The 11,625-nt window shown below is 55.4% G+C and overlaps 1 protein-coding gene across 1 annotated transcript; it reads right to left on the minus strand.

Moving 5' to 3' along the window:
- Nucleotides 1-2,305: 2,305 nt before the first annotated feature.
- PAEP (progestagen associated endometrial protein) lies at nt 2,306-7,338 on the minus strand. Its single transcript, XM_010372869.2, has 7 exons — nt 7,211-7,338; nt 6,255-6,394; nt 5,520-5,617; nt 4,155-4,259; nt 3,166-3,270; nt 2,855-2,900; nt 2,306-2,450 (listed from the first exon to the last, which is right to left on the minus strand). The coding sequence occupies exons 1-6, from the start codon at nt 7,304-7,306 to the stop codon at nt 2,884-2,886; spliced, it is 561 nt and encodes a 186-aa protein (XP_010371171.1). The 5' UTR covers nt 7,307-7,338; the 3' UTR covers nt 2,306-2,450; nt 2,855-2,883.
- Nucleotides 7,339-11,625: the final 4,287 nt, after the last annotated feature.

Raw genomic sequence — 11,625 nt, forward strand, 5'->3', positions numbered from 1 at the left:
CTCATTCATTCCTGGTATTAGTGATTTGTGTCTTCTCTCTTTTTCTTTGTTATACTACATGTTTCCTTTCCAATGTTTATGCTTTTTGTTTCTTTTAATTGTCTTATCGCACTGGAGCTTTCAGTATGTGTTGAACAAGAGCAACGAGAAAGGATAACCTTGCCTTATTCTCAATCTTAGGGGGAAAGCACTCAGTCTAACTGAATGTTTACAAAAAGCACTAGTTGTAGTTTGGTGGTTTTTTTCTTTTTTTCTTTTTTTCTTTTTTTTTTTTAATCATCAGTTTAGGGACGTTCCCTTCTATTCTTTGGTAGGAAACCTAGGTAGGATTGAACTTTCAGCCCCCTTCTAGGGAGGTAATAGGTGTCCCTTTCAGGATAGGGCACTGAATGGACAGCTTGAAGCCCCCTGATGCCTATGTTTTCCCTCTGGCATGGTGGCCAGCAACACCATGGGTAGTGGCTATTTGATCACTTGGATTGTTGAGTGACCATGAGGAGTTGACTCTCCTGCTAAGCCACAAAGGAAATTTTGTATAAGTAAGAAAGAACTCTTTGGTGCTTTCAGTGATTGGTTCATTATTTCAGGGTTTCAGGGTTACTTATAAGCACAGCATATGCTATTTAATGTTGAATGACACTCTTGATGTGCAAGATCTCCTTCATGAATGGAATATTATATTTTTTGAAACCTTTTTAAAAATTAATTAAAGATTCGTATATGGCACTTCTCCCTTAGTCTTAAGTTAGTTAATTTTATTGATACATTTGAGATAGACTCTCATTCTGTCACCTAGGCTGGAGTGCAGTGACATGATCATGGATCACTGCAATGTCCACCTCCCGGGTTCAAGCGATTCCCCCGCCTCAGCTTCCCGAGTAGCTGGGATTACAGGTGCCTGCCACCATGCCCAGCTAATTTTTGTAATTTTAGTAGAGATGGGGTTTCACTGTGTTGGTCAGGCTGGTCGTGAACTCCTGCCCTCAGGCAATCTGCCTGTCTTGGCCTCCCAAAGTGCTGGGATTACAGGTGTGAGCCACCACACCCAGCTTTTATGGATACATTTTCTAATATTTAAACATCCTTTGCTTTTTGGGCTAAATCATGATGTATTAAATACATTTGTTAGATTCAATCTGCTAATAAGGTATTCAAATATTTGTGTCTTGATTCTGAAAGCTGACAGCTTTCCTTTTCCTGCATCTTCCTTATTCAGTTTTGTTATCAGGGCAGTAAGCAACTTTCCATCTTTTTCTATGCCGTGGAATGGATTGTATGAGCCAGGAACTATCACATAAAGGTTTTTTATTCTCATCCATAGACAGAAGATCTGGAAGTATTCTGGTTTTTTTCTACAATGATTGGTCTTTCTAAGTTTTCCTCTACTTTTTGAGCCAATATTGGTAATTGATGTTTTATCAGAAACATCTATATTTTGAAAATTTAAAGTTATGCATGTTATCATTGTTGGCAAATCTATTTCTGTTGTTGCATATTCTTCTTCCTTTTGTGATGTTCAAAATATTTTATAATGAAAAACAAGTTCCTCTCCCATGTCTCACCTCTTTTGTTCAGTTCCTCAGTCCAGGGTAAATCTCTTTATTTCACATTAGCCCAGAAAAGATCAATGGCGTTTATGAGCAGATGAAGGTTGATAGCAAAGCTCTTCCTGGTAGCAACTTCCCTTATGCTCCTGAGAGATGCCCTGGAGGTCATGCGGTTTGTGTTTTTTAAATAGTGCACAATTTGATTTGTAAATAACTCATTTAAGTTTTCATAGGAATATTTATTTGGTGAATGGGTCTGTGATTTTTCATATTTTGTCCTTTGTGTGACCTGGACCTCCAACATGAATGGCAAGCTCTGGCCATCTCAGCAGCACTCTTATCTAGTTCCTGAAAATTGTAAAGCCCCCTATAGTGTGTTGATCCCCAAATATGATGGGGCCTACAATACAGAAACCATGAACTCAGTTCCCTCAGTCCCCCAGCCCCCGAGTCCCCCAGCCTCCAAGTCCCCCAGCTCTGAGTCCCCCAGCCCCTGAGTCCCCCAGCCTCCAAGTCCCCCAGCCCCTGAGACCCCCAGCCTCTGAGTCTCCCAGCCCCCGAGTCCCCCAGTCCCTGAGTCCCCCAGCCTCCAAGTCCCCCAGCTCTGAGTCCCCCAGCCCCCAAGTCCCCCAGTCCCTGAGTCCCCCAGCCTCTGAGTCTGCCAGTCCCCAAGTCCCCCAGCCCCCCAACCTGCTCTCAGCTGCATCCCCACATGCCAGCCAGCACAGAGTCAGGGGATGAGGTTATTTATTGCTCAAAGAGGGACAACTTAGGACAGGAGACCCCAGGCTGAGGCCCAGGAGGTCCCAGGATCCCAGGAAATGTGCCTTGGTCATCAGCCTCCTCGTCCCTCCCAGGAAGGCGACATCGTCTCCATCCGCACAGGGGCCGAGGCTCCGGGACCTGACGTGCACAAAGGGGCTCCGCTGTGACTCTAGAACCCTGCAGGGCAGGGGGCATCCCCTCCCAGGCTAGGGGTGTAGGACCCCTGCTTGTGTGAGGGGAGCCCCACCTCACCCCCAGCCTCAGGCTGGATGGTCTTGTGATCCCAGGCCTGCCCTCCCCGAGCGCCCCCGCCACTCACCCCCACCCTGAAGGAGAGGGTCTCATCCTGTGCCCAGGACACAGGAAATGGCATCTGGAGTGGCCAACCCCAGAGACGCGGGCATGTGGCCAGCTGGGCTTTTCCAGAGGCCCCAGGACTCCAGCCCATCACTCAGGGTCAGCCCTGGGGAATGGACTCAGTGGGGTCTGTTCCAGGGACCCAGAGAGGCGACCTCAGGCTATGGGCGGGGCTGGTACATTACCCAGGAGGCAGGACCGAGCAGGAGCTTATCTAGATGCGGCACTGTTCTGTGGGAGGAGAGGGGGCAGTGGGGGCCTCAGTGGGAGGGGAGACTTAGCTGAGGACGCAGCAGCCCCAGGGCCAGAGGTTGGGGGATGACGGGAGGGAGACGGGACCCCACCTCAGGGTGCCTCTGCACCCCCGGGGAAGCCCTGGGGAGAACGTGGGAGGGGCCAGTGAGGAGTGACAGGTGCTGCCCTGAGTCCTACAGAGGTTGGGACAGTGGCGGCTTCTCCTCCAGCCAAGGCTGGGGCTGTCCTGGGGGCAGCTCACCTTCTGCCTGGGTCATGTCCAGGAAGATCTGCATGTGCACAGGCAGAGTCTTGAGAAAGTTGATGAATTCCGCCATGACCTTGTCGTCCGCCTCCAGGGTCCTGGCTGTGGGGGATGTTGGCTCAGTCCTGGGCCCTGGGAGCTCCAAGGGCCCTGCCTGGGGAGGGAGGGCAGGGAAGGAGGCCCTGGTGCTCTGAGGTTGGGCAGAGTTTGGTCTAGAGCAGGTTCTCAGACTGGTCTCCAGGGTTTGGCCACCAGGCCTGCAGGCTCCCTGTCCCCAAGCCCTGCTCCTTGGCTGGGCCTGCTCCTCATCTACCCTAGGCAGTGCTGGGGCCCGCAGAGCTCAGGATGGTGTCTATGGGGTCACGGGAGGAGAGCACAGTGTCCGCCTCCCCCTCCGTGTCGGTCTGCCCTCCCACAGCCCAGGACAGGTGATTTGTAGAGCAGGGGCGTCTCTACAGCCCAAAGCCAATGGTCCATTTAGTGGCCCTGGGAACTCCCAACAGCACTGCGGGTGTGACGTGGAAAATGTCACCTTATATTCATTTTCCAAACATGATTGTTTGAAAGACATTTTAGTATCTGGCTTCTTATTTGACAAAATAATTGAAAATCTCCATTCAGGAAGGCTGTTGGATTTATAGCCACCTGTCGACCACACAGAGATGGTCAAAGTCACCTGCCCTTGCAGCTGACCTGCAGGGACACCTCCTTCCCAGCGTCCACAGTGGCCTCTGCTGTCCTCGGGGTCTGTGTCTGTCCCTCAAGTCCCTGTGTGCAACACTTCCCTTGTTTCTGATGCAACACTAGGACCCCCCTCCCCCTCCTCCCTCTTCCATGGGGCTCCTGGGCTCCTTGGGAAGGCAGGCTGGGGGAGGGCTGAGCCAACGCCTCCCTCACGGGCCCGCCTTCCATTCACTCGAGGACCGATCTGAGCGTCTCATTCTGTGTCCTTTTCCCACGGGAACCCTGGGGGCCTAGGCGCGCACCCAGGTACTGGCAGACCAGGTTCTGCTTGGGGGTGTTCTCCAGGCAGAGGAACAAATATTTGCTGCTGTCGGTGTTGAACAGGTAGATCCTGTTCTCATCCAGATCTAGAAAGAGAACAAGAGAGGAGCGGAAATGAATTCTGGGCGCTTTGCTGCAGCGGGAAGGGGAGTGCTGGTCGGTCTCCTGTGGTCCAGCTGGACTTCCCGTGAGGGATGCGTCTACCCTGATGCCCAGCGTCTCCCTCCCATTTCTCTCCCACTACACTCCAGGCTGTGCAGAGCTACCCCACAGCGGGCCCCCCTTGGGAACTTCCTTTGGGGCCAGTGTCCCCCTGGACCCCAGCATGGTGTGACTTTCCCATCAGAGAGCTCCCAGCACAGCTCACAAGTAACACCAAGGGGCAAACGGGGCTGGGAGAGGCCTGGCTGTTAACTGTGACCCTCCACGGAGATGCACACCATCCCCTGGCTCGGGATTCCCTCCCTCATCATCACACCCAGATGACCACCTGGGCAAGCCACCGTCAACACTGTGGCCCAGTGAGGCTAAGAAACGGGGTCTCTACTCTGATGGGGGTGAGACCGACACCCAGCCGTGGCAGCAAAGGTGAGTCCTGAGAGTCACCACCACATGCCAGGGCGGCGGGGAAGCGGAGACCCTCGGATCGGGGCCCAGTGAGGTGGGCTCCACCGACTTCGTCCAGTGGCACCACCAGGGCAGAGCTGTGTCACCAGGGTGGCTTATATGGAAAATGCCAGCGTCTCGGCCCAGCTGCAAGCAGGGGATGCTGGAGACCCTGGGCGGGCGCCCTGGCCCAGGAGTCCTTTCAAGTGCCTCAGTGGTTGTGGTGTGCAGCTGTGGGGGAAGTCACATGGAGGGGAGAGTGGGGGTACCAGAAGGCAGTATGTGGCTCCCGGAGGACTCCCTGCACCAGGTTGGGGAGGGGAGGCCTGGTGAGAAAGAGCCCTCATGGCTCTCTGGCATCTCGAATTAGCGATGAACGAATACAGAACCAAGGAGACGCAGCCTCCAATCCGGTGGTCACAGGAGCCCTGACTCTCAGCAGACGGCTGGCCGAGTGCAGTTGGGAGCCATGCGGAGGGTCCAGGGAGAGTGGGGACAGGCTGCTGGCTAAGGGGGTCACCGCCGCTGCCTGAGCTGAGCCCAAGCGACCCAGTGTCACTGCAGGGAGTTAGACCAGCCCAGAGGGGACCCAGAGGCGGTACTGCTCCCTGCAGTTGCCGTCACCATGGTGACCTGCGCTTGCCTTAGCACAGCCAGGCCAGAGGCCAGGCTCCACTGTCCCACCCCTTGGGAACCTGGCCAGTGTCCCCAGAGCTGCCTGGGCTGTGGCCGGCACTTACAGTTGATCTTGAACTCGATGGGGTTCTCGGTTTTCTCTGCAACGATCTTCTCCTCAACACATTGGTTGCCGTCTCTGAAAGGGCTTCGTTTCTGTGACCTGTGTGCACAAACGCTATGGTGGCCAATCTGCAGCCCTGGAGAGGGGGGCAGGGGCCAGACTCCGAGGACTGAGGAGAGAGGGGCTTCCAGGCCACTAGTGCTGGTCACCAGGACAAACACTGCTCTCGGGCAACCCCTAACGTGTAGCCCGGGACCAGGCAGAAGAGGCCAGAGGGAGCCAGTGAGTGCCCTGGGCCCCCGAGGTCAGGGGCCATGACCGTGGGTAGCAGTGGTCCCAGGGTTCATGCAGCAATCATGGGGTTCAGGTCCTCCTCTCCCCCAGCCGTGACTCTGGGGGCAGGCAATCCTCACAGGAACCGCCTGGTCCCAGGAGACCACAGACCACAGCAGCCCAGCCTGGCCTCCACACCGGCCTTCTCCGCAGACTGACCCGGGCTGCGATGTGTGGTCAGTCGTTGGCCCAGAGTCCCCGGGCAGGGGCTCTGAAGGGACAGACAACCTCCTGAGCTTCATTCCCCACCCCACTTGGCACCGTGGAGGGTCCACAGTGAAGCCCCTGGACCATCAGAAAACGCCTGGGGCCCGCCCTGGCTCTACCCACCCCTCGCAGTCCTGGACCCCGGCTGTGGGAGAGTGAGCCCCGCCAGCCACAGCCCCAATGACGAGGAACCCACCATCTGCGCAGGGCAATCTCCAGGTTGCCCTCAGGGGTGGGCTGCAGCGAGCTGATGTAGATCCTCAGAGGGGCCTCCTTGGTCTCCAGGAGGGAGAAGTCACTGGCTGCCATGGCCATGGAGTGCCAAGTCCCTGCCAACTGAAGAGGCCTCGAGCTGCACGGGGGTCCCCAGGCCACCATGGCTCTCCTTGTGCCCCGTGCAGGTGAGGCTGAGTCCCACCTGTCCCCAGCTCCCTCAGGCCACTGCAGGAGTTGGATTGGACTCATCAGGTTGCTGTGTGGGACAGATACCAGAGGGGGCCTCGCACCGCCGTGGACCCAACTCTGCTGCCCCAGAAATGTTCCAGTTGAACTCATTTGAGCCCGAAAAAGCACCTGGCTGAGCCCATCTCCTTGAGTCAGGGGAATATTTGGATCCTGGGGAGCCATGTGGTTGGGGTTGGAGGGAGGTTGGGGGACAGAGAGGCCCTGCTAGGGGCTGAATTGTGCCCCCCAAGATTCATATATTGAAGTCCTGACTGCAGCACATCCAAATGTGAGCTAGAACAGTTTAGGAAGTGATGAAGTTAAACTGAGGCCATCAGGGTGGCCCTGACCCAGTCTGATAGGGGTCCTCAGAGGAGGAGATTAGGACAGGGACACCCAGAGGGACGGCCCTGTGAGGACACAGTGGGAAGACGGCGTCTACAAGGCAAGGAGAGGAGCCTGGAGGAGAGCCAGTCCTGCCGACATTTTGATCTCGAACTTCCAGCCTCTAGGACTGTGAGAATCAGCTCTGTTGTTTGGGCTGCAACCTGCGGGAGGCCAGCCCTGGGAAGCTCAAAGCGGCCCTAACATCACAGCCTCCTCTGTCGACCCTCCTCGGCCTTCTAGATCCTGGGCTTCCCGGCTTCCCACAGCCCCCACCTGCCCCAGACCTCCCACAGTAAAGCGCCCGCTCCCCCAGCCTCAAACCTTTGGGAGCTCCACGTCCTGCATGGCCTGGGGGCTGTCGATGGCCTGGACACCACAGATCAGGGCCACGCCCAGGGTGAGCAGGAGGCACTGCATGGCTGCGGCTGTGGTTGGCTCTGAGGTCTGGAGCGAGAGGGATGCTGAGGCAGTGTGGGCTCGGGGGGCCTTATGTAGGAGGAGGACAGACAAAAGCCCTGCCCACAGCCTCGCCATGCGATTCCTCGAACCCGTGACTCATCCTTGGCCTGTGGGCCGCTTCCTCCACTGGGACAATGGAAGGCTCTTCCCTATGTCCACCCGGGAACCTCCTCTGTGTCCGGGCCAGGCAGTTCCTGGCAGGGCCTCAGGTGGGAGGGGCCTGGGTCGGGTCCAGGCTGGCAGCCAGTGGCAGGAGCACCTCCTGGGTCGGGGTTCTTGGAAAATGGTGGATCAGAGGCCAGCACTGAGGACAGCTGTGCCTGGGGGCAGTGGTAGGGCCAGTGGGGCAGGCAGAGGGCCCGAGAGCCCCATGGCTGCCCCAGGATGCTATGGACATCCTGCTAGTGAACAGCCGTCTGCTCCACAAAGGGGCCACAAGTCTGCGCCCGTTCATACTCCCCAGTCGGGGCTCTTCCCACAGGTGCCCCCCAACGCCAGGTGCCGCCGGCCAGGCCCGGCTGGGCAAAGCCTCCTTGAAAGTCTTTGCTTTTTCCCAATCTCCCTTGTGTTTCTGTTTTCCTCTCCTGGCTCGGAGAGCAGCTCCTCCAGCATCCTTGGCATGGCCTTGTAGGGACGGCGTCTCCCTCCCCCTGCTCAGTGCCCTCCAGCTAGGACGGGCCCCGGGTGGAGTCAGGTTCAGGGGAAACACTGAGGACCCCGGTGTGCGGTGCTCTTGGCCTCAGGTCTTCGTTGTGAAGTACAAGCCAAGCAAAAACAGCAACGGTGACCACAGCAGTGGTGATGATCCAAACTAGGGTGCCCAATCGTCTGGCCTGTAGCTTCAGCCCTGGGGTAGGGAACATGGCAGGGGCCGTGTGCACAGCACACCCAAGTGCGCTCCACGTGGATGCGCGTGGTGGGTCATGTCTGCAGCATTGGAATTTCAAGTCTACCAATGTGCTTTTGTCCCACTCAATGGTGCAGTTGGGGCCATCAGCAACTCAGGAGTGCAGGCTGCCGGAGGATATGTCCCCATTAGGTTTGAGGGGCATGACGCAAGTTGCAGAATAACGTGTCTTTCAGGATTCCACGTGTGCAAACCAACACCCACAGGGGTGTGTGTGTGCACATGTGCCTGTGTGTGCACACACGTGTGTGTGTGCCCGTGTGCAGGTGTGTGTGTCTGTGTGCATGTGCCTGTGTGTATGCCCATGTGCAGGTGTGTTTGTGTGCAAGTGTGTGTATCTGTGTGCATATGCCTGTGTGTGCATGTGCCCTTGTGTTTGCCTGTGTGCATGTGCCCCTGTGTGTGTGTGTGCAGTTGTGTGTGCTTGTGTGCAGGTGTGTGTGCCCATGTGCAGGGGGTGTGTGTCTGTATGTAGGTGTGTGTGCCTGTGTGCAGGTGTGTGTGTCTGTTTGCAGGTGTGTGTGTCTGCAGGTGTGTGTCTGTGTGTATGTGCCTGTGTGTGTGCCCGTGTGCAGGTGTGTGTGTCCGTGTGCAAGTGTGTGTGTCTGTGTGCATGTGCCTGTGCGTGTGCATGTGCCCATGTGTGCCCATGTGCATGTGTGTACCTGTGTGTGTGCCTGTGTGCATGTGTGTATACCCATGTGCATGCCGATGTGCATGTGTGTGTACCTCTGTGTGTGCTCGTGTGCATGTGTGTACCTGTGTGTGCCCGTGTGTGTGTACCTGTGTGTGCCCATGTGTATGTGCCCGTGTGTGTGTACCTGTATGTGTGCCTGTGTACATGTGTACCTGCGTGTGTGTGCCCATGTGTGTACCTGTATGCCTGTGCCTGTGTACGTGTGTACCTGTGTGTGTGCCCATGTGTGTGTGTGCCCGTGTGTATGTGTACCTGTGTGCAGCGGACACAATGCCTGGAGCTTTCCATTCCAAACAATGGACTTATTCATCTCTGGGGAGGGCTGAGATCGGGGTGGGGTTGGAAACAAGGACAGGGCAGGCAGCCACCTCCCATGTGTCCTATGAGGGAAGCAACCTCCTCTCCAGTAGTGGGGAGACCTGGAGGATCTGCCCTGTCCCCCTCCCAGGGTCGTATGGTCTTTCCAGGTGGCCTGCAACCTGCGCTTGGGGCCTTGCCTATCTGTGTGCCATTTTCAGCATCTGGGATCGAGGTGAGGGGGTCTCCTAGATGGGCTTTTGCTTGCCGGCTATCCTCCGGTTTATTTCCAAAGGACCCCATTTATTATCACTCTGCAGGACAGCCTACAGGTCCAAGGCTGGCCCCAAGACTCCTCCTTCCAAGGGCAGCAAGAGAAGGAGGCGACTCAGGAGGCCCCAGTCCTCACCCAGGCAACCTCCTGAGCTGTGGTCCTGCTGCGGGCAGCTGTGCACAGAGCTGCCTCTAGAGGGACGTGACCTATGGTCTCTGCTCTCCCTGGGGCAGGTGCCGCCCAGGACCCTGGCCACCCCACACAGGGAGGCACTTGCCTGTGGATCACAGTTCCTGTTCCTACAGTTTGTGGGAAGCTGAAGCAAAGAGGGCTGGAAGTGGGAAGGGAAATAGAATTATGTGACACTCCCTAAGGAGGACCAGACCTGGATGAGGCTTTAACAAAATCCATGTCCCGGCCTCTGCCACCATGCCCAGGGCTGCTTCTGGGCCTCACCCGTGCTAGCTCACTGAATTCTTGCAACAATCCTCTAAGTTCAGTCTTCCTAGTTTTCCCATCTTACAGGTGAGGAAATGACGATGAACAGGGTTGAATCATGTGGCCTGAAAATCCCAGTCCACCCAGAACCTCAGAATGTGACCTTATTTGGAAGTGGGGTCTTTGCAGGTAATTGAGTAAGACGAGGTCGTCCTGGAATGGGGTGGGCCCTACCTCCAACACAGATGGTGTCCCTGTAAGAAGAGGAGAGGACACACACACACAGACATCCACAGACACAGTGACACACACACAGACCCAGAGACACACACACACACAGACACCCACAGACAGACACACACACAGACCCAGAGACAGACACACAGACACACACACAGAGATAGGCACACACAGAGACACACACACACAGACACATACACAGACACCCATAGACACACAGACACAGAGACACACACACAGAGATAGGCACATACACAGAGACACACACACACAGATACACACACAGACACAGAGACACACACACAGGCACACACATACACACAGACACACACACATACAGACATACACACACACATACACACACAGACACACACACACAGAGACAGACACACACAGACACAGAAACACACACACAGATAGGCACATACACAGATACAGAGACACACACACACACAGATACACACAGACACAGAGACACACACACAGATACACACACAGACACAGAGACACACACACAGACACACATATACAGACAGACACACAGATACACACACAGATACACACACAGACACAGAGACACACACACAGATACACACAGACACAGAGACACACACACAGACACACATATACAGACAGACACACAGATACACACACAGATACACACACACACACAGACACACATATACAGACAGACACACAGATACACACACAGATACACACACAGACACAGAGACACACACACAGATACACACACAGACACAGAGACACACACACAGACACACATATACAGACAGACACACAGATACACACACAGACACAGAGACACACACACAGATACACACACAGACACAGAGACACACACACAGATACACACACAGACACAGAGACACACAGACACACATATACAGACACACACAGACACACACATAGAGACAGACACACAGACACAGAGACACACAGATACACACACACAGAGACACACACACTGACACACATATACAGACACACACACAGACACAGACACACACACACAGACACAGTTGGACAGAGTGACACACACACAGATAGACACACAGGCACACACAGACAGATACACACAGACAGACAGACACACACAGAGACACACACAAGGAAGAGACTGTGTGAAGACAGAGGCAGGGATTGGGGTCTGGGTTCCCCAGCCAAGGAACAGAGAGCCAGCAGAAGGGATGAGGAGGGACCCTCCCCTACATCCTGGTGGGACCATGGCCCTGCCCATGCCTTGATCTTGGGCTTCTGGACTCCAGAGCTGGGAGGTGGTCAATGCCTGTGGTTAGGAGCTGCACAGTGGGTGGTACCTTGTTAGGTGGCCCCAGGACCCTGGCACAGACATCTTAGACAGGTGACATGGTGACCTGGCTGTTATGAGACAGGCAGGGCTTGGC

This window comes from Rhinopithecus roxellana, chromosome 16, assembly GCF_007565055.1.
Source record: "Rhinopithecus roxellana isolate Shanxi Qingling chromosome 16, ASM756505v1, whole genome shotgun sequence".
Lineage (NCBI taxonomy): Eukaryota > Metazoa > Chordata > Mammalia > Primates > Cercopithecidae > Rhinopithecus > Rhinopithecus roxellana.

Excerpts from the sequence above, each read along its gene's own strand:
- PAEP (XM_010372869.2), bottom strand. The coding sequence starts at position 7,306 with ATGCAGTGCCTCCTGCTCACCCTGGGCGTGGCCCTGATCTGTGGTGTC. Across the intron at positions 5,618-6,254 it reads GAGATTGCCCTGCGCAGATG|GTCACAGAAACGAAGCCCTT; the intron begins GTGGGTTCCTCG and ends TTGTGCACACAG. Across the intron at positions 3,271-4,154 it reads CCTGGTCTGCCAGTACCTGG|CCAGGACCCTGGAGGCGGAC; the intron begins GTGCGCGCCTAG and ends CATCCCCCACAG.